Source organism: Agelaius phoeniceus, chromosome 5 (genome assembly GCF_051311805.1).
Source record: "Agelaius phoeniceus isolate bAgePho1 chromosome 5, bAgePho1.hap1, whole genome shotgun sequence".
In the NCBI taxonomy this organism is placed as follows: Eukaryota; Metazoa; Chordata; class Aves; order Passeriformes; family Icteridae; genus Agelaius; species Agelaius phoeniceus.
In genome coordinates, this window is record NC_135269.1 from 13,892,917 (window position 1) to 13,914,675 (window position 21,759).

Sequence of the window (21,759 nt, forward strand, 5' to 3'; positions counted from 1 at the left end):
CGCGTTCGCGCGCGCCCGTCCCGTCTCAGCCAACGGGAGCCGCCGCTGGCCCGGGGGGCGGAGCCGCGGCCGCGCCCCGCCCCGCGCAGCCGGAAGGATCCGCTCCCGGAAGTTCCGGCGCTGCCGCCGCTTTGCGGGATAAACAGTAATGGCGGAGGCGGTGGCGGCGCTGGAGACAACGGCGGGCGCGGCGGCCGAGGCCCTGGGGTCACCCGCGGCCCCCGCGGGAGCGGCGGCCGTCGCCTTCGACTTCGCGGCCGTGCCGCCGCCATCCGCGGGGCCTGGGGGAGGCGGTTGGACCAAGCAGGTCACCTGCAGGTATGCGCCGTCCGCGGCGGGTGGGGAGGGGGAGGGAAGCGGACGGGCGCGGCCGCCCTTCCTCGTCCTTCTTTTCCTTTCCCTTCCCTTCTCCCCGCAGGGCCCCCCCCCCCTGCCCCGGGGCCTTCTCCCTCACCGCCGCCCCCCCCCCGCCCCTCCCCCCACGGTCACGTACGCGCCGCGCGCGCCCGCCCGTGGCGCGCGCCGGCCCCGCCCCGCGCGCGTCCCCGGGGGTGGCGAACGGCTCCGGCCCCGGGCGGGACCGGCCCCGGGCGGGGCTACCGGCGGAGGTGGCGCGGCCGCGGCGGCGGCAGCCGGGCCCGCCGGTGGGGGCGGTGCGGCCCGCGGCCTTTCTCCAGCCGCGGCCTCGTGCGAGGGTGTTCCCTGCGGCCTAGCGCCTGCGGCGGCCGCGCCGGGAGCGTTCCCGCCGCCGCACCGGGAGCCGCGGGCCGCTCGTCATTGTGCGGGAACAGGCCCGCGGTGCTCGGCGCGAAGGGCGCCGTGTGGAAGGAAGTCCTGCAGGCGCGTTCCGCAAAGCGCGACAAAGCAGGAAACGCGACGTAGTTTAAATTGTCGTGCGTTTCAATCGAAATTTAAAATTGGGGATTACCTAGTGATTGATATAGCGAAAGCTAATTATTAAAACGGTGAACAGGAATAGGTCGTGCCATGTTGCAGAATGTGCGAAGTGGCCCTGCCTGTGTCACACAGAGGTTCTGTGTGCTGCGTCATTTCCTATCCGTGTTTTCCTTTAAACTAAATTTCTGATAAATCTTCTCTCCGGGGTTATGCAAGCCGTACTGCGTGTTTTAAAGCTTGCCGGATGGACTATTTTTAAACCTACAGTGCTGGTCGGTTGGCAGGCAGAAAGGAATTTAAAACACATTTTGTGAACGTAGACATATACTAGTTAATATAAAAGCAAATGATAGCCCAAGATTAACATCGATAAGCGTCTCCTGCTTTTTAAAAATTTATTTATTTAATAAATTAAATTACATTTAACGTTTTTGTGGACAAATAAATTCTAAGTCGCTGTGAAACAAAAAGGAGCATCCCTTGGTTAGGACAGAAGAGGCTCTAGATCTTGATTGAGTTCTTTTGTATCTCTCGTGCTTGCCTTTCCCCCATTTGTTTCACCGGCAGATTGCAGCAGCAGCATGAGGAGCCGCTGCTGGGCTTTCAGCGAGCGCGCTGGCTGTGTCTGTTCGGCGTGCCCCGCGGTGTTTGAAGCATCCCTGCTCGCTCTTGCTCCCCATCAGTTTTGGCCGATGCCCAGCTATCTGCTTCCTTTCGGGAAGCTCCGTTCAGCAGCGCTCCCGGGGGTGCTGCGGGCAGAGCGTTTTGCCTGCGAATCCCTGGTTAATGTTTGATGCCGGTGATGGGGAAATGACCGGGAACCGTGCTTAGCTCAGCTTTAAGTGAGGCGCAAGGTCAGTGCTCCCTCTATTTGAGTTTGCCCGTAATTTCTGAAGATCGAAAGGCTCAATTAGGCAAATTGGATTCATGAGACAGCAATGGAATAGGTATAGATGCAGGATCGATTTATTGAAGACAGCCACTGCCATAGTACAGAGGCAGTCAAGTTCATCAGTGTCCTGCAGTGCAGAGAGTCGAGGGAATATATTTATTTGCAAACACTCAGGCTGAGTGAGAAGCTAAAGCTGCTCTTTTGTAATGGTTAATGTGCTTTAATTTGAGATTAAACAATGGGATCTTGGCCTTGGATCTAATGAACGTCTCCATTCTTTGTTCTCTTTGCCTAATCCTGCTAGTTATCCCATTGCTTGCTTTATTAATTTTTATGGGGCCATTCAAGCTGGAGGAAGAATAGCTTTAATCAGGCTTTAAAGTGAAATTAGCAATTCTGACTTGCCCTTCTAGGAACCTGTGATAAAAATTTTGGATTTCTATGTTTGGTTTTGATAAAATATATTCATATTTAGGAAGATGTATTTCTTACTATTAAATTTTAGTTTACCTTTGTAAATGAGCTGGAGGATTTAACAGTGAGATGAAGAAGTTAGATTTCAAAATGCAGGTTTTTAGTGTGGGAGGTAGAGCAGTTTGAGTAACACTGCACAATTTTTTTGTTCACAGGCATTTTTAGTTGAATCATCATAGGGGTAACAGTAAATGCTGCCTGAAAAACTTTTGGGAGATAGTCCTTTCAGTATAAGGAGCTAGCATGTGATGGCTGGTGCAGAAATACTGCTGTTTTAGGGAAACTGGAAGGCTTAAAATTGGTACCATAAGTTCTTGCTGTTCCTTTGAATATCTGATATGATAAATAGGTTGGTTAATGAGTTTTAATGTACCAGTGTGATATCCTTGGGATGGATGATTAATATCTCAGAGTGAGAGACACAATGACTAAGAAGAAGGACTTTGGTTTCTCCTACACATACAGTTTTGCTGATGTTACCCTTCTGTTTTTCTTGCAGCTAAAGTTTAGAAGTCTCAGGGTGAAATATGGGAAATTATGTTCCCTAAGAGACGATGAGAAAGGTTGTTGGTTGTTTGGTTTTTTTTTTTACTTCTGTGGTTTAGCAGTTTTCAAGGCTTGTCTTTTGTAAAAATTTTTAGTATTTTAATCTGGATTAAATGGCAGGGGAACAAAGCTAATTCAGAACTTGTTTGTTATTATGAACTTTTTCTTATTAATATGTTTGAAATAAAAAAAAAGGTTGTCCTTACCTAGTTCCTCAGTCCTTCCAGTTGAGATGGCTACATGGTTTTATTGAGCAGTGCTGTAGCCAATCTTTTTTTTCCAAAGGCTTGACACTGTTTGTTCCAAGCTTGTGTGTTCCAGATGTCATGCGACATTAAAAGTCATCAAGCTGATGTAAACAAATTGCATTTCACTTGTTTGTTTTAGAAATGAAAGCAAATAAAACCCATGGCAACTAAGTGCTGTACTTTGAGAGCTGTCTCTTAGCTGGTCTTCCTGTAAACCTGGGTGAGGTAATTTTTTCTTGTTATGTGAAGAGTGTGCATCAGAAAAGTCAGGCCTCCATAATTGCATGCAGCACCAGGAATCCTGACAGCCTGCCTGGATTGCCCCTTTCATGGCTGCTCTGGTCTGCAACCCTGGGAACTTGTGAAGGAGGTTATGGAGAAGGGACAATGAAATAAATGCTGTGAAGATCAATTTTTTTTCCCCTTTTACTAACTCCAGGAGAATTTCATTGGCAAGTAATGTGGCTGAACACCCAGGAGCTGTGCTAGAGCAGTGTGCTTAGCTTCTCTCCTGCTGCCTTCTTCCTGGGAATTCTCAGTCTCTGTATGGCACCTGAAGAGGCTAATGCCTGCAGATGGATGTTATCCTGAGCTTCCCCATCTGCCAGTCATGGCAGTGTCTTGGGTTTTGAAGGAGGTTGGCTGTGGCTGTAACATTCTAATTTAGCTGAAGCTAAATTGTTTGATAAAACAAATTAGTGCTACCTGAAAGCAGAAACCTGAAGTAAAGAACAGAATACATCTGAGTAAGGAAACCTATTGCAAGCTTCCAAAGCTATAGAAGGAAGAAGTTGGAATAGGAATTTGCCTGTTGAGAAATAGGAATATTGCCTATTGAGAAATAGCTGTGAAAATGAGGATATGCTCTTTTGATCAAGGCATTCATAAGTAGACATGTGTTGAACCTTTTTCAGTGATAAAATGCCATTGCAGGCAGTTATTAATTTTGTCTAGTTATTCCATGTGTTAGTGTCACTCATGTTTTCTGCCGTTGTGCAGTGAACTGAACTGGGGAAATTATCTGGGCTTGGACCCTGATGACTTCTCTAGTCTGGCTCCCCAAGCAGCTTAACCAAATTACACTTGTATATTTGAATTGGAAGGACAGAGAGCACTGCCACAATAAGTGCTTTTTTGGATGACAGCATCACAGAGGCTCAGAGAAAATCCAATTATATGCTTGTCTTGATCTAGTTTTATCTTTTCAGATGAAATTACATGTGTTCTCTGACTACTTGACCAAATGCAAATTTCAGATGTCCTTCTACATGTCTGTGTGTAAGGCAGATAACTCATATATTTCTCAGTTTTAAGGGTGCTTTTTTCCTATAATCAGAATGAAGAGGCTGGTATTGCTGTTGAATAGGGCTAAATTGAATACTCTGTGTAAGTAAAGATACTCTCCAAAATAAATTTCATTATCTTACCCCAAAAATAATGCTTTCTGTTAATTTTTTTTTTTACTTGGCCAAAGTGTTTTAGCCAAACTCTTCGATTTGATATGTAAAGTGTTACATTCTTTGTGACCTTAAAGTAAGAACCTTACCTCTTGGTGAGGGGGAGGGTTGTGGAAGAAGTTGGGGTGTAATCCTAAGAGAAATACATTTTTTCCCCTCCCACTCCAGCCTTCTTGTTCAAATAATGCTGAGTTTGCTGCATAGGATTGAAGGCCTTTAAGAGTTACGTGTGAATTAGAGCCTGGACTGTTTCATGTTTATTTTTTGCCCTTCATGTTTATTTTTTGCTCTTTTTTTTTGCCCTTTATGCCATTTTAGAAAAGAATAATAATAAATTGTGGCAACTTTCAGAATTACATAGAATCTGCATTTTCAGAGGATTTTCTGATGTAAATTGGGAAGGAAGGAAAGATTTGGAGCTTCATTTTCCCTATCATGCAGTGGGATAATCTAATTTTGGGGCTTATTAGAAATCTTGTTGGCCAAATAGTTTCTATCAGATGTCCTCACTTCAGGCAGGAGCCTTTCTGTCAGTCCCTTATTTCAGCTGTAGTGGTGTCCCAACACATGGCTGGCTCAAGGAGCAGAGTGGCTGTGCAGAGTGCTTGGGCAGTGATGTGATGCAGATTAAAAATAACATGGGGGCAGCAAAAGGAATGTCAGGTTCCATTGCAGCCATTTCCTGCTCCGCGCCAGGCAGTGGCTGTGAAGTTGCTGCCCCAGCACTTGGGGGAAGCGATGCTGAGTGGAAATAAGCAAAGGGTGGAGGGAACACTTGTTAAAGAGCAAACCTTAAGTAATCTGAAGTCTTTTTTTTACCCTTTTGGTGTGACTCCCATTTCTGAAGAGCAATCAGGCCAGAAATTCCAGTTAGATTCTAGTTCCATGACTTCATGGGTGGTTAAGTTTGTTTTTTGTTTTGTTTGGGGGGGCTTTTTTTGTTTGTTTGGGGAAGAGGGGAGGTTAAGTATGGGTGGTTCTCTTGGTTGGGTGTTGGTTTTTTCCTTTTAACATGGGTCTTCAGATATTTTTAAAAATAGCTGTTGGGTGGGTGAGTGTGACTTTTAGGGGGTTTTGTGTGTTTTTTTGGGAGAGATTGCTGGTTGTATATTTGCAGAGTTGGGCCTTGTTCTGGTTTTGCAACACCCTGTTCCTGCTGTTTGTGCCTCCACCTGACCCTGCAGAGCCTCATCTGGGTCTTGTACTGCTTGTTTTTTTATGTAGGATCACATTTCTTACCTGGTTAATTTGTCTACAGGGTACAGGCAGGGGATTTGGAGTGTGAATTGCAGTCTGATAGCAAGTGTCAGCTTGTGTTAAGCTAGTTGAGGTTTTGTTTTTTCCTCGGTATGTTGAATACACCACTGGTATTGCATATGGAGGGTTATCAGCTCTCTAAACACTCAACCTCAGGTTTTAATATTTCCCTAAAACTGGATTGCAGATGTAGCTCTACTTACATCATTTAGTGCATTGTTCACTGGCTTTATCTGACTTCTTAAAAATGCAGTAGACTAAATAGCTGTGTAGAAGTGCATGCAGTTCAGCATCTTATCACCTTTCCTGGCCAGGAATATCTACTTGAATGTACTGTTCTGTGAAGAGCTGTCCTAATCTTAGTTGTGGCTGCTGAAAGATGATCCCTGTCTCTTGTGCTGGCTGTGAGGCTGCACTCAGCTGCTTGGAGGGCCTGGTTCTGCTGGCTCTGCCAAGTGCTGTAGGTGTGCAACAGGAGGAGGGCAGGACTGCCCCATGCTGCAGCAATGTGTGCTTAGACAGGTATTATCTGCTTCTCAGCCTTCCCTCAGGTAGTGTTTTGTATGAGACCTAAATCCTCAGAAATTTTCTTGTTTACTAGCTCTTCCTATTTCCAGTGAGTTCAGAGTTTGCAGCTTGTTATCTGGAGGCAGCGTGGCTTCTTTCTAAACGGAAGTGTTGGTGAACATTTATGGATTCAGTTTTTACACAGGATTTTTTTCATTTTTTCCTTTTTTTCTTTGCTAATACTTCTATGTGGATTGGGAAAGGTGTACTTGAACTTGTCAGTTGTAGTTTTGAACATACTGAATCTGAACAGTTACAGTGCATTGAATTTCTAGAGGCTTGTTCTTCTAGGTTAAATTGAAAAATTCTTGGAAACCACTCTACAGTTCTCTTGAATAGCTGAATTGAAATACTGAATTAAACTTGTGCTACTTGATATGCTAAAATTAATCAAACTGTCCTCAAAAGCATTGAAACTGTCCCAAGTTTTTCAAGACAAGCAGCACAATATTGAAGCAGGGTGCTTTGATTTATTTGGCTCCTATCGCAGGAACTAATGTGTGTGTTTTGTCAGATGTAATTATCCATCACAAACATGTTTTTCATTTTTGGAGAGGAAATCACATTTGATTGAATTATTTATGAATCCAGAATAGATTTAAAACCTTGGGTGATTTAGGGTGTGTCTGGATTTGAGTCTTGTATCCATTGTTGGGTTTCAGTAAGGTTTTTGCTTGTGTCAGGACACAGGGGCTACAAAGTAAAACTTAGGGCAAATATATTTGGTCCAAGACTCTTTCCTCTTAGTGTCGCAGCCCAGAATAACTTTGCTTTTACAGGTTTGTGTTTTTTCCCCAGGCTTTTGTAAGAGCAAGTCCCTAAATGTGCAGCACAGTTCACTGGAGTAGCTGAGGCTTCATCTTTCCTCAAATGTTTTTATTTTTATGGTTATACTGGGGCAGGGTCCCATGAGTCTTTAGTGCTGTTGCCAATACAGCATACCTTGATTTATAGAATAAGATTATCCAAATATTTTTGCAGCTTCAGTGCTTCTCCCTAACTCACCATCATCTTCTCTTCTAGATACTTCATGCATGGAGTCTGCAAGGAAGGAGACAATTGCCGCTACTCCCATGACCTCTCCACCAGTCAGTCTGCCATGGTGTGCAGGTATTACCAGCGAGGATGCTGTGCTTATGGAGATCTTTGCAGGTAAAGAAAGGCCCTGGCCATCCTGCAGGAAGCTTTGCACTCTGAATCCCTGAGTGGAGAGCTCAGGGAAAGACAGTAAATCTTCGTGCTTTCCTTTTCCGTTGCAATTTCAGATATTTTTAAAAATAGCTTTTCACTGGCTCTCTTGTCTTGCTAAATACCAGTGTTTGCTATGCAAAGAAATGAGCAAAAGCAAGGTGATAACTGGTTTTCATAAAAGTGATAGTTGTCAGCATGGGGATTTTTCTTTTTTTTTTATTATAACATGAGTAGATTAATTGAAATCTGAGATTACATTCAGACTAGCTGAATGGATGAAAATGAGTTACACTATTTAAGTGATCATAAAAGCCTGAACAGGTAAGAATTTATTTTCTTCATGTTGTTTCTTGAGGAATTGGTACCCTGACACTGGAGCTACCATTTTAGGAAAGTAACTGGAGTTTGTCATAGAAGTTCTAAGATGTTGCCTGTACAAAATAGCTTTATGAAAACATACTATGAATTGATCCATACCCTTGAAATTACAATAAAAAAGAAGTTGTGAAGAAGAAAAACAGATACTTTCCTAGTGGAGCAAAGCTTTGCAAGGACTTAGGAATGTTTCATAATTCATTTTATTAAAACTTACCAGAAGTAAGTCTTCTGTCTTATTGCAGCTGTAATCAGTGATTAAACATTTGCATCATCATTTTATATGGTAGCTCATAGTTAGCTTTGCTTTCATGTTTCATAAAGGGTTACTATATGTAAGAATGGCAGACAGAAGACTACAGAGAGGCATTCTTTGTTATCTGTGTTGTTTTTTTGATTGTGTAGATCAGTGGTCTTCCAACTTTGGGTCATGCACCCCATCAGTTCAATATTTTTGAGCTCCCACCAACATACACATTTATTTATAATTTATATGTGTGTATCTACATCTACTACTGTACTAATGTTATGTACGCTATAAAACATAACCCAAAACCAGAATTTTAAAAAAGGTGTACTAAAGGTGAAATGAAAAATATTTAATAAATGTTTTATAAACAGTTCAAAGCATTTTTTACTGTCACTAAAAGCCTGATTAGTAATGATTTTTTTATTGACAGTAAGGTTGATTCAATGTGCTTTTTTATTGTTTAAAATCTCAGTGTAGCATTTTTTGATACAGTTATTTGAAGGCCTCATTTGAAGTTCAGTTTATTTCAGTCCTTGGTTTTAATGGCGGTCGTAGCTGAAAAAGATCTTTCACAAAGATATGCAGATCCAAAAGGAAGCGTATTGTTGGCTGCCTGTACTAATGTGTGATAAATTTAGCTGGTAAGTTTCCACCTTCCCTGATGTCAATCAGCTCTTAGTGCAGATTCACTGGAAGGTGTTGTATTTTTATATTTTTAGCAAATGGGTCCAACATACACTGGAATTCTGATTTTGAAAGATTTTTAAACATATTAGAGAAATCACTTCCCAATTTTTTAAGCACACAAGATATGAAAGGTTTTTGTAGTTGAGAAAAAGGTTTTTTGTAATTGACACACTTGGATTGTTTTTGGCAATATAATCACATAATGGTGGAAACACTTCATTTTCCGAGTGTTGTCTCCATACCACAACTTTCCTTCAAAAAGCACTTACCTGTTTGTAGAATGACTTTATCTTGGAGGGACAGTTAGAATGTGGTTGGGTTTGGCTGGTTTGGGTTTGTTGTTTTGTTTTTTGGGTTTTTTTAAATATCTGCTCAGCAGCATACAGCTGGCACTGACTTGTCATCACAGAAAAGGGCAGCAAATTTGCAGCACTTGTCTTTGTGAAATAAAGATGCATAACTCATCCGTGACAATTTTTAAGTGCTTTGCCATGAGATAATCAGCAAACATCTGTGTGGTACAGAAGATTTTCATGGTAGCTCTCCACCTCTTAACTGCAGTGAACATTTGACTATTTCAAGGTCTATATTGATGACATTTTCTAGTGTCACTTGGCTGCTTCTGGATCCATCTTTGCTACAATATTTTGCCTGTGAATGATGCAGTGATGGATTTCTGGTGGGGTGCTATCCCTGTAGCCTTACCCTGCAATCTCTTATTATGGTCAGAGCAGCTGCTGCTTCAGTGGTTTTACTTGCACAGTTTTTCCATAAAGCATTGTTTTTATTAAAGTAATTGTATACTACTGAGAAGATATCTCCTTCAGTGAATCTTTTTGTCTTTGTTAAAGAAGTAATTTGTTGAGAATGTTTCTCTACTGGTACATCTTTGGTGTCTCACAAAACGTAGTTCATATTGAAACAGAATTTAGCAAGTATCATAAGCTGAGATGTGAAAAACATCTGTACTTTTCCTTCTGCCATACAGACTTCCCACTCTGCACAATTTATTCTACTGCTTGTTTCTTCAAACTGTAGCAGTGTTTTCTGTGTGTTTCCCAACAGTATTTGCTGACAAAGGAATGCATTTTACTTTGTAACCATATTGTTTTCCATGAGTTATTTCAGTCATTTTTACCACAGCCGGAAGAAAAAGTGGTCCAGTGGTATATGGCTTTTTGTCTTTCATTGTTATGTGACAAGCCTCAAAAGAGGTTTCTAAACCCTTAGTGTGAAGTTCTGCAAAGTACTAGATTGAATAGCACATGACTTGAAACATCTTGGAAAAAAATGTGGAGGTTTGCCTTAATGTTCCAGATGTTCTGATTTTCAATGCCTTGCTAATTGAGATGGCTTCATCCTTTCAGTAGCTAATATCTCAAGGTGCAGCATACAGTGAGGGCATGGTTCTTCGTTAATAACAGCGAATGTAAATCCATATTTCAGATTGCCTTCTTGGTAATCTTGATCTCTTCTGTGGCTCCCCTTCCCCTGAGTTCAAGAGCTGATTAGGTTGGCATTGTTTTGCTTCGTAGTGTGGCTGATGAGGAGCTGGTAGTAGGAGTAGAACTGTTAGCTCTGACATTTTCTTGTTGGCTTTTGCTCACGTTATCATTGCTCTCGTCAGCCCACAGCTGCAGGCATCTTTTCAAGCCACTTGTTCGCTTTGTCAAGGCTGGTTTAGGTAAAACAAGATCAGATAATCTGTTGATCCATTAAGTGGGCACTAGCAAAGTTCAATATGTCACAGTGTGCTGAAGGTGAGCAGACAGGGGGGTGCCACTGTCAACCCACTGGGTGATGGAACACCTCCTTCAAGCACCTCACACGTACCACACGTGGGCTCTCTGACATATGGGCTGTGAGAACACTGCCATCAATATGTATCTTAATAGTAATAATAGTAATTTATTGTATTTTTAAGGGGAAAAAACCACTAAGTTGTAGTATTTTCTTCCTGCACCCCATTGGGTTGCCTTGGGCACCTAGTATGGTGCACACGCTTTGGAGGCCACAGATGTACAGATCTGAAGGCTAGAACTTTAAATTTGTGCTTCATGGGAGTAGGATTTCCAAGCTGACATTTGGTTAGGAGCACCTCTTTAATATGCAAGAGTTGTGACACTTCTTTGTTTTCAATCTGACACAAGCTAAGTGAATCACAGTCACTTCAAACTTCTGTATGATCTCAAAAAATTCCCTCCTGTTGTCCTTGAAATTAGTCAGCAAATATCTAAGACTACAGCAGTATATTTGTCATTTGTTTTCCCCATATAGTCTCCTAGATGCTGGAAGACAGATTTTTGAGGGAAATGTGCTTTCCTGTTTATTGTGGATGGTAGGGTTAAAAGGTTTCTGATTATCATTTTCCACAATAAGCTGAAAGAGGCATTAAGAGTAAGTACGCAAATCAGTGTAAAATCTGTATGAGGCAAGATGCTGAGACACAGGAAAAGAATAATTTCTGTTGGTGGGGAAACTCTGAATCTGTGCCAGCTGAGGCCAGGCATTGTCCAGCTTTGAGTATCTGCAAGCATGAAGATTGTGCACCCATTCTAGTGTTTACCTACTCTTAGAGCAGTTTTTTTCCCTAACATTCCAAACTGTAACTTTCCCATTTTGGACTGGTGTCTACTGACTGTTATCCTGTCACTGCACCTCCTAGAAGACTCTGGCTGATCTTTTCCTGTGGCTTCCTGTGAGGTAGTTGGAGACAGCAGTGTCTGTCCTGAGTTTTCTCTTTATAAAGCTGGATGAACTAATTTTTCTCATTCAGCAATACTACACATGTGTAATAGATAACTGACCTGTTTGGGACATATTTGAAGATTGTTTTGTGTGTAAGAATTGTGCTCTTTTTTGTCCAAAATCTCAGAGTACCTTGTGTTCTCTTGAGCAACGCCGAGAGATTGCACAAGTGGAAGCAAAGGGTCATCAGTGATTTTCTCATCCTAGCCATTTCTGGGTCCTCCTTCCAAATAGCATGTTCACATCTTCATTAGTTCCTTTTTAATACATGGGGCTGCTGTCTGGAGGTATTTTTTTTGTGGAAAGTTGACATGATGTGTTTTAACTTTTTAGATATGAACATACCAAGCCACTAATACAGGAAGAGGTGACTGATGTTGACCCAGAGGCAGAAATCTATCCATCAGTGTCCTCAGAGTTTGCATCGCTCCCTGAAACAGTTGAAGAATTTATTACTGAGATAGAAGATGAAAATACAGATCTGGCAGCAGCAGGAGTAGGGGCTGAAGACTGGGTGAATGCAGTGGAGTTTGTCCCTGGGCAGCCATACTGTGGACGTGGTAAGCTGATCATGGGGTAACAGTGAATTTCCATCATGGCTCAACAGTTTCTGTGTAGTGCATTTATTTTAATGCATTTGAGTACAGCTATTCATATTTATTGATCAGTTCAAGTGAGCTTGGGTTTTCCAACATGAGTAGTCAGATTGACTGTTTCATTCTGAAACCAAGTACATTTCAGGTCAGTCTCGGCATGACTGGCTTTCTCTTATGTCTCTGAATGACTTGAGAATCTCCTTTGAAGTTTAGTTTGCATATGGGATGGGAGAGGAAATTACTGGTGATAAAATTAATATTGCTACTCTGGAGAGATAATCTGCTGCTTTTGTGTTTTGGGTTGGTTGATTTGGTTTGGGGTGGTTTTGCAGTCTTTCAAAGGTTTTTCAGTGGAGATATGGATTCCTCTAAAAGGACTTGAAGCCTAATGCTTACTTTAGTGAATCCCATGGCCAGAGGCTGAAAATGATTGATTCTAGTTAGCTTTCTGGAAGTCAACTTTCTAATACTGTGACAGCTCACGAGGAGAATGGGACTGAAGAAACTCATCAAACGGGACCACACTATTTGAGGAGCATACATCTCATCTGTTTTTCCTGCCAAAATATAACAGTCTTCAAATTGAAGTGAAAAGTAGGCTGAAGGTGTTCACTTTAACTTATTTTTTTAAAATACTTGTCTCTCTAAGGCATGAGGAGGCTATGAGTACTTAAATAAATGTTTGAATTCAAAATGGACATCTTGCATCCAGAAGAATTTAAAGATCTCATAGGGTGCTCAGATTATACTGCTTTGTCTCCATGGCAGTGCTCAGATGCTCAGATTTGGAAAGAGAATGACTGGTTGGCAGGAGGCTTCTCCACCTCAGGGTGCTGCTTGGAGCCTCCTGCCAACCAGTTTGAGGAGGGTGAAGAGGAATGGTCAAGTGACACAAACAGTTTGCTAATGTTGTTGAGAAGTTTGATTATGGAATTGTGTAATAGATGTGAACTCTGTGAACTTGAGTATATCCCAAAGGAGTGAAAACTTGACAGCTATCTGTGAATTTGCTACCTTAGTGTTACAAAAGATAGAGCTTCTGTGCTTGTTGAGACAAAGGATTTTTAAATATATTTTAATCAGAATATAATATTTAGATTTGAAGGACCTCTGGATTTCACCTAGTTTGTTTTCTGCTTAAAGGTTGCCAGGGGCTTTGTTTGGTTGAATCTCTATCCTCAGAGATGTTCAAAGGGCCATAACCTCTGGGTATCCTTTGTGGTGTTTGACTTCTTTCACAAAGAAAGCCTCTTTCCTAGTATGTAATTGGATTTTTCCCTGCCTCAGCTGGCCTTCTGTCTCTTGTCATTTGCACATCTGAGAAGAGTCAGTCTCTTTTCTTGGGAGTCAGCCCCATTAATGACTGGCTGGCCCTCCACTGAAATCAATTCATTGCTGGTTTGAGCAGCCAGAGATCTTTTAAATACACACAGTCCTTATAGAAGAGCTGGTGCTTATTCCTGAAGTCCAAGTAACTATACTGTTAATTAGTATTACTAAAGCAATTTTGTTTCCTAGGGGTTAGGCGTACTTTTCATGCAAACTTGTGTGAGATTAAGTTAAATAACATCCTCTTCTGTGAATCTTGTTGCAAATCTGTTTTATAGCTTTTGAAACTTGATGTAAACATACTCATCTGTTTCTGTTCTGAACAGTGCTACATGATGCTAATTCCCACGGTGACTTTAAAAAAAACTTCACTTTTCTGAAGCAACTGTCTTTATTAAGCTACAGAAATAAAAATGTGTGCATTGTGTTCTGTAGTGTATGCCTTAAAGCAGATTATTCTTGTCAAATTCCTGGAGAAATGTACAGATACTTGGAAACTTCAAAATTAAATCTATTTATATGGATTCTAAGGTTCCCTAGAAGCCTGTGTGTTTCAAATTTCCCTAAAAATGATAAAGATTCAAGGCTGGTGGTTTAACCATGCATAGCTGGGACTATAATGCTCACTTTTTACCATGATTCTCTGATTCAGGACTAAACCTGGTATCTTGAAGATGAGTTCAGGACCTAGCATAGAAAATAGTGACGATTCTTCAGGTACTCACTTGTTAGTTGTACAGATGTGCCACATTTCCATATTCGTTCTGCATTAATTGAGGAAGAGTAGAAAGGCAGAAATACAAGAAACAATGAATTTGGTGTCTGTTTCCTGTTACTGAAAGATTAATGTGTTTAATGCTATGAATTGTGACCTAAGTGCAAGCAGGTGGTGTGTGGATCAAAGTTAACAAACCTGTTTTTCCACTAGTATGAATTTAACCCTGTTGACTGGGAAATGGGCAATGAGAAGGTGGAGATTGAGTCCACCTACTGGTGAGGAGAGATTTGGAAACAGCAAACAATCAGAGAGAACAAATGCTACTCTGAGCAATGTTGGATTTGTAACTGCTGAGGCAGTGAAGTCTTCTGAATTTTTCTAATTGTGGTTTCAAAGATGAAGTGAAACTGTAGCTGCTACAGTGCAGAAGATGCAGAAAATATACATGCTGTTCCAGCCTCACAGTAGACAGTTTCTTCTTAATATCTAATCTAAATCCACTCTTTGTCAAGTTGAATTTTCATTTGAAACCATTACCCCTTGTCTTATTGCTACATGCCTTTGTAAAAAGTCCCTCTTCATCTTTCTTGTAGGCCCCCTTCAGGTCCTGGAAGGCTGCAGTAAGGTCACCCCGGAGCCTTCTCTTCTCCAGGCCGAGCAACCCCAGCTCTCTGAGCCTTTCCTCCTAGGGGAGGTGTTCCATCCCTCCAACCATCTTCATGGCCCTCAACTAGGTAAAAAAATCTGTGACAACGTTAACTTGAGCAAACACTGGCAAATGCAACAGTTGAGGGACTAAAAACTGAATGGTAGTTGTGATTTTTGTTACTTCTTATGGAAATGGAGACCATAGATTTCAAATGGGAGGGCAAGTGGGATTTCAGTAAGTAAATACATATTTCCATGTTCTGCTAAGCTACTCAGGAGAGAATGTAGAACCTAGTACAAGGTTTCTTGTCACTTTTCTTGGTGCTAGTTCACTAAAACTCATGGGGAAGAAGAGCTAATGAACATAACTTTGTTTGGGAATCTTGGACTGAAAATGAACAGGTTGCCAGGTGACTTGTTACTCAGTTACTCACTTGCTTTGAAAAGTATGTTTCTAACAAACAGACTTCTCCAGGATCACTGGGTGACCACTACAGTCTGAGATTGTTCAAGGAGGAGACTTGATCTTATCTTGAGAGCTAATATTTTTCTGCACTAATCTTCAATATTTGCTTATTCCTCAGAAGTCACCGGGACATGCATTTTCTTTTTCCTAAAACTAAGAGACTGATACATGCCTGTTGTTTTGTCTTTGCTCCATGGGGATAAAAACTGTGCGAGTGTGCAGCCTCTGATTAATTTTGGGGAGTCTGTCCTTCACTTTAACTGATCCAAGTATGCCTTTGGCAGTTTTTGCTTGTTTCTGCAAATCTAGAGCTTGAACAGCTTCTAAAAGTTACACTTTCTTATAGCATGGATGACTTGCTACTCTGTAACGGCTTCTGGTTATGTAAATGAACTCCAGCTGCTGTTCTTCCTGGTGTTTACTCTGAATATAGTAATGCTTTATGTTTATTACATGTTCAGTTTCTCACTGACTGCTTTTGTCTTCTAATTCAGTCATCATCCTACTTAGGTAACAATTTCAGAAGGCTGACTCGTGGTGAGGCAGGCAAGCATGTGTTTGAGGTACAGGGAGGAGTGTTCAGCAGTAGCTGTCTAAAGGGGGAAAAGATACAGATTTCAGTTCAGTTTAAGATTAGGTGAGAGAATTTACTTACGATTTTGCAAAACTGATAGCCAGCTTAGAATGCAGGGATAATAGCCTGAATTTCAGTTTTATGTGTCTGGCTAATTGACCAGGTATCTGTTTAGGACAGTTTTTTTGGCAAATATGTAGAATGAAGTTAGTTTGAGAGATGTGGATAGCACTTTTCTGTCAATCCTAGAGATGCATGGGAGTTCAGAAATGAAAGTTTGTTCCAGCTAAAGAAGAGTGTGCTAATTAGCCGGCACGTGAGGAATTGCTGATGTGGTATTGCCATACTAGCATTTTGTTATGCTGGATACATCTTTATTATTTCAGCTGTGTGATTTCTGGGGAAAAAAAACCTGTTAACTTTAGCTGATGTGAAAATTTTAAGTAAAGTGAAATTGATTCTAAAAGCAGTGAGAGATTTGTAGCCTTATTTAATGGTTGCTGACCCAGAGTCTGTATTAAGCTGCTGATGACTAGTGCAATTTTTTTAGTGGACTTAGCCTGTAAATGGATCTTCCCTGACCACTGAAACTTTGATAGCTTTAATCTTGTCTGGGTTGAAGGATGAAAAAATTGGTCTTGAAATTAATTGAGTGGGGAAAATAATTTAGTTCAGATTGAGGTGTGTGAACTTGGACTGAAATGAACGTAGGTTGTTTCTATTACTCTGTTTGGGCAACCCTGAGTGTTCTTACTCCTGGTGCTCAGAATCTGAATGTGCTGCTTACTGTTCTTAATTCTGTTCCCAGCTGCTCCTTTCTGTGCTGAAGCACCCTTGCAGGAAATGGTGATTGAAGAAGAGTACGAGAAGCAGCAGGCAGATGTGGAGATGAAGAAGGAGCTGTGTCCCTACGCTGCATTAGGAGAATGTCGTTATGGAGAAAACTGCGTGTACATCCATGGGGACGTGTGTGATATGTGTGGCCTGCAGGTCTTGCATCCCATTGATGCTGCACAGAGATCTCAGCACATAAAGGTAGGCAAACAACTGTCTGCTGTTTAACAGCTGTAAGTTATTGCTTCCTAGCTTCCCTCAATCACTTGTTACTAATTCCCTTTTATTTGAAGGTGTGTGCAGGTCAGGCAGTGAATGAAATTCCGGTTGTAAACTAGACTGTTTCCTGCCAGGGTCATACTCAAAAGCAGCTGGATTTCCTTATCTGTGTCGGGAGAGCAGTCTGCTTAAAGATACTGGAGCTTTGTTCTTTGCCTAGTCAAAGTGGATGGTCTTTTAGATTGCCTTTTCATGTTTAAAAGCAGTGTCTGAAAGAAGGAATTTGAACTCTGAATTGATTGTTCCCCAGTACTTGAACAAAATTTTTTTTGAGGATGAAGATTTTTTTCAGCTTAATCACACTTCATGCGTTATGCAAAACAGCAAACTGAGTTTAAAAACCTGCTTAGACCTCACCAGATGAGCAGTCATCTCTGTAGTTGTTTTCTTTGTGTCTCCTTTTCAGTCTTGCATTGAAGCTCACGAGAAGGACATGGAGCTTTCCTTTGCCGTCCAGCGCAGTAAAGACATGGTGTGCGGGATCTGCATGGAGGTGGTGTATGAGAAAGCTAATCCGAGCGAGCGCCGCTTTGGGATCCTCTCCAACTGCAGCCACACCTACTGTCTCAAGTGCATCCGCAAGTGGAGGAGTGCTAAACAGTTTGAGAGCAAGATTATAAAGTGAGGCACTTTCCCCTTTCGATTGTGCTTTGTTACTGTGGAAGAGCTTAGTACCTTGTGGCAACTTGCAACAGACTTCCAGATGCAGACTGCACGGAGGCTGCATACAGTGCATACTAACTTTTAGTTTAGGAGTGAAATAATTGTTAGGGATAACATTTATACTCTGATTTGGTTAATACCGGGTTAAGTTTGCAAAACTCAATGGTAGTAAATAACTGTTGTTTATTTAGTAGCATGTTGTCCAATGGTTACTGTTCATGTCTTGGACACCCAGGCAGGTATCTGGAAGCAGATTAACCAGTTCAGAATGTATGCTGCTTAATTCATTACTGCCTTAGAGCATTATTCAGTTGGCAAAACATTTCTCCATTTAAGGCTGTTCTAGAAAATACAAAGTTCCAATCAAATAAATATAGGAAAAATACCAAAATAAATTTATTTAATTCTAAAGAAAAAGGAGTCTGTGTGAAGTGTTTTTTCAAGCTTTTCTGAGACAAGCTGACCAGCTGCCATTGCCATTGAGTTCTTGAAGAGAATTTAGGTTGTCTTCACTTATAAGAGAGTCTAGATTGAAAAGATTTAACAGCGAGTATATGAGTACAGTACCTCTTTAAAGATGGATATATGCCATGGTTTGTTATATAGGAGAGAGAGCACCCTGTAATGTGGAATTTTGCAGCACAGTCTGTTCGTTTCCCAGGTCCTGCCCAGAATGCCGGATCACGTCTAACTTTGTCATTCCAAGTGAGTACTGGGTGGAGGAGAAGGAAGAGAAGCAGAAACTCATTCAGAAATACAAGGAGGCAATGAGGTATGAGCAATGCAGCCTTTTATCAAATTGAGACTGCAGAGATAAAGGCACACGTGGAGAAGAAGGGTGTTAGAGTAAAGCCCCTTTTCACACCTTCTTTCCACCACCATGTGTGAAACATGTCTCTGCCTATCTGCCCACAGGTGCATGCACACAGTCCCAAAGTTATTCCTGTGTTCTTTCACCTCAGGCTTCCCCTTCTCTACACAGAACACTGGTAGTGTAGCCCTAAGGCAGTCCAAACTCCTGCACTGCACACCACCGGTGTCCCTCTGCATGCATCAGTCCACTCATAGTGTAATGAATCATTTCTACATGTAGGTCATTCATTCACAAAATACCTTCTGCTCCTGGTACCTGAGATCCTTGTGGACTGCAGGTAGATGCAGTTCTGAAGTCTGACTGGGGTGTGCTGTCAGTAAGGGTTGGATATTTTCCTTTCCAGCAACAAGCCGTGCAGGTATTTTGATGAAGGCCGTGGGAGCTGTCCATTTGGAGGGAACTGTTTTTACAAGCATGAATATCCTGATGGCCGCCAAGAGGAGCCACAAAGACCCAAAGTAGGAACCTCAAGTAGATTTCGGGTTAGTGCTGATGATTAATTGCCCTTTCAACAGAGAGCACAGGAGGGGTGTACATTATGTCTTCTGCCTTGAGAAGAGCATAGGGAAATACTGACTTTTCTTTTTTCCACTTCTGCTAGACCTCTGTAATGGTGAAATTGAAGGAAGCGGTGCTCTAAAGTTTGTGAATGCTGGAGGCCAAGATGGAAAGACTAAATTTAAAAAACTTTCTTACAACATACTGAAGTAAAAATGTTGGGTAGCAGTAATAGGGGTGTGTGTAAGGGTTAATTCTGCTGGAGGTCAGTATCTCCCTGAAAGAAAAATGTGATTTCTTGCATGTCAGAAAGTACACCAGGGGCATGTCAGCCTCTGGAAAGGCTCCTGCTTTGTACCACTGGTCACCCGGGAAATCTTTGTGTTCCGTCTGCAGGCGCAGCGGAGGAATCGGTTCTGGGAGTTCATCGAGGAGCGAGAGAACGGTGACCCCTTTGAAACCGACGAGGATGAGGTGGTGACCTTTGAGCTCGGTGAGATGTTGCTGATGCTGTTGGCAGCCGGAGGGGATGACGAGCTAACGGATTCCGAGGATGAGTGGGACTTATTTCATGATGAGCTGGAAGATTACTATGATTTGGATCTATAGCACCTGTCAGTGGAGTGTGGACTGTTGTCTTGGCTTCAGGCAGTAGCTATTACCTGTGGTGTTGTGGCAGTGCCTGTGTTTCTCTTAGGCAGGCCGATCAATTCCAGGTGCTGTTGTAATAACTTTTACCCAGGGTCTGTCTCTTCCCTTCCCCTCCTTTCCCACCCCAGGAGTGTTGTTTTTCCTCTGTTTCAACAAATAACAATAAATAAATCTTTAAAATGTTAGTTTTTGTAAAAATGAATTTAACTGTCAAACAGTTAGCTTAGGTTTGTTGCTTCATCTGTGTACCCAACAGAGTTCACCCAGTTCCAGGGTTAAAGTGTTTACAGGACTTCCACACTCATTTTGAAGAGCCCAGATACAAAAATGAGCAGTGGCCATGCAGTGGGGATGTTAATTGGCTGATGGCCTTTATTCTGTCTCTGTACCAATATTTCTGATTTCAGGCCAGATACAAATATTCTTTCTGGAATCAGCTCCGTTCCAGCCCCCTCATGTACACGTCTTCATTTGTGACTTTTGGTCTCTGTTTACTTGCACATTACTATTACTACTGTGTAACCAGAACCAGGTGTGAACGTTCTGGATTTTTACTGTGTTTAGCATGAAAGGAAAATGTCTTTGTGAAAGGAGAACTCTCTATGTGTATATACAGATAAATGTAGAGTTGGACCTCAAGGATGGGGAGACTCTGTGTAAGTTAAAAATAACAAAATCATCTTTCACCCCCTCTTGGTGCATGAAGTCTTGCCTCCAATTGGACATGAAACTGGTCTAGTGGTCTCAGCCCAGACTGGGAAACGATCTTGATTATCACTTAACTTGATAGATGGCACTCCCTAATACACCAGCTCTCTTTCATGTGTATGATTAGGGTTGTCCAGGAGCAGAAATCCAGTTAGCCAAGGTGGGGTCAGAGGAACACCAGAGAGGACCCTTTAGCTTTATCGCTCTGTAAGTTTTAGAACTTCATGTAAACACTTAAGCCGTGAGCTTTGCTAGAAACTCGCTGTGCCTCCCAGCTGCTTTGAGGTACTTGTGCCTCTCTGCAGCTGAGTTGGGCAGGTTGCCTGGTAAAGCTGTTCAGTTTATGTGAGTTACTGCTTACAAAGGCAGTCGTGCAGTTTCTGGCTGTAATTTGCATTGAGAAATTACTTTGCCACCAAAGCCCCAGCACAGGAATTTTAACCTTGCATTACATTATTGCTGTTTTTTATTGACTTGTGGATGCCCCGTGATCTGTTCTCCTGCTGCTCTTGTCCCCTAGACTGCCTCTCCTTTCACTTTTAAATGGAATGAGAAATTGTTCTGAGGTCTATAACGTATTGTTTTGCAGCTGCCTTTTGTAAGAAGCACTTTTCCCAAATAAAAAAAGTAAAAAAAAATTAAACAAGAAGTCAGTCTGTTCTTTCAAGTTTGAAGGTTCTGGTTTTTGACTTGATTATTTTTGTGTGTGTTTCTGTAAATACAGAGGCATTTATGTCACTTATTCTTAACTCCTGCAGAACTGTGTACAGAATTCCGGCATTGTTAGAGCCTTTCCAGCAAAGACCCTCTAACGCAAGAGATGCATTCCAAACGGACAACTGAGGCAGCTGATGTATTGAAGGAATATCTGGGGTCATTAATAAGAACTGACATGTCTTGCTTTCTCAGAAGTCAGTCCTCCACTGTTGTGTTAATTTTATTTGCACTGGACAAAGCCAGCTGCAGAACATAGTCTTACCCACAGTTTCCTATTGTAATGCTTTTGGGCAGCAAGTCCAAGCACTGCTACAGGCCACTTCCTGAGGCTCCATGTGCTTGTGTTCAGATAGAAACATTTTTCTGCAGAAATACACAAAGTTGGAAGTAAACTGCTAGAAGCATATTAAGATGCTGGGGACATAATTTTAAAAAAGTTTTAAGTGAACAGAGTGAAGCCATTTTTGGTTTGTTCAGTTTGTTTTTGGTTTTTTTCCCAGGGGCCAAGTAGCAGAGGGAGGAAAGGAATGTAATTTGAGCAAATGACACTTTGAACTGATAAAACGGAGAAAACAGAAAAAATTTAAAGCCTCCTTGCCCTGCATGGTGAACATA

General features: G+C 41.8%; 1 protein-coding gene across 4 annotated transcripts; it reads left to right on the forward strand.

Annotated features, from left to right (window-relative positions):
• Positions 1–86: 86 nt before the first annotated feature.
• MKRN1 (makorin ring finger protein 1) lies at positions 87–19,904 on the forward strand. Of its 4 annotated transcripts, none has more exons than XM_054630892.2 (9): positions 88–318; positions 7,362–7,490; positions 11,923–12,149; positions 14,826–14,966; positions 16,729–16,955; positions 17,440–17,654; positions 18,358–18,468; positions 18,914–19,028; positions 19,465–19,904. In XM_054630892.2, exons 1-9 carry the CDS (start codon positions 149–151, stop codon positions 19,675–19,677), a joined length of 1,548 nt encoding a protein of 515 aa, XP_054486867.1. In that variant the 5' UTR covers positions 88–148; the 3' UTR covers positions 19,678–19,904. The 4 variants fall into 4 exon arrangements, with proteins under 4 accessions (XP_054486870.1, XP_054486867.1, XP_054486869.1 ...); XM_054630891.2 differs by having other exon boundaries at positions 90–318; positions 18,914–19,052; XM_054630895.2 differs by lacking the exon at positions 14,826–14,966 and having other exon boundaries at positions 87–318.
• The last annotated feature ends 1,855 nt before the right edge of the window (positions 19,905–21,759 follow it).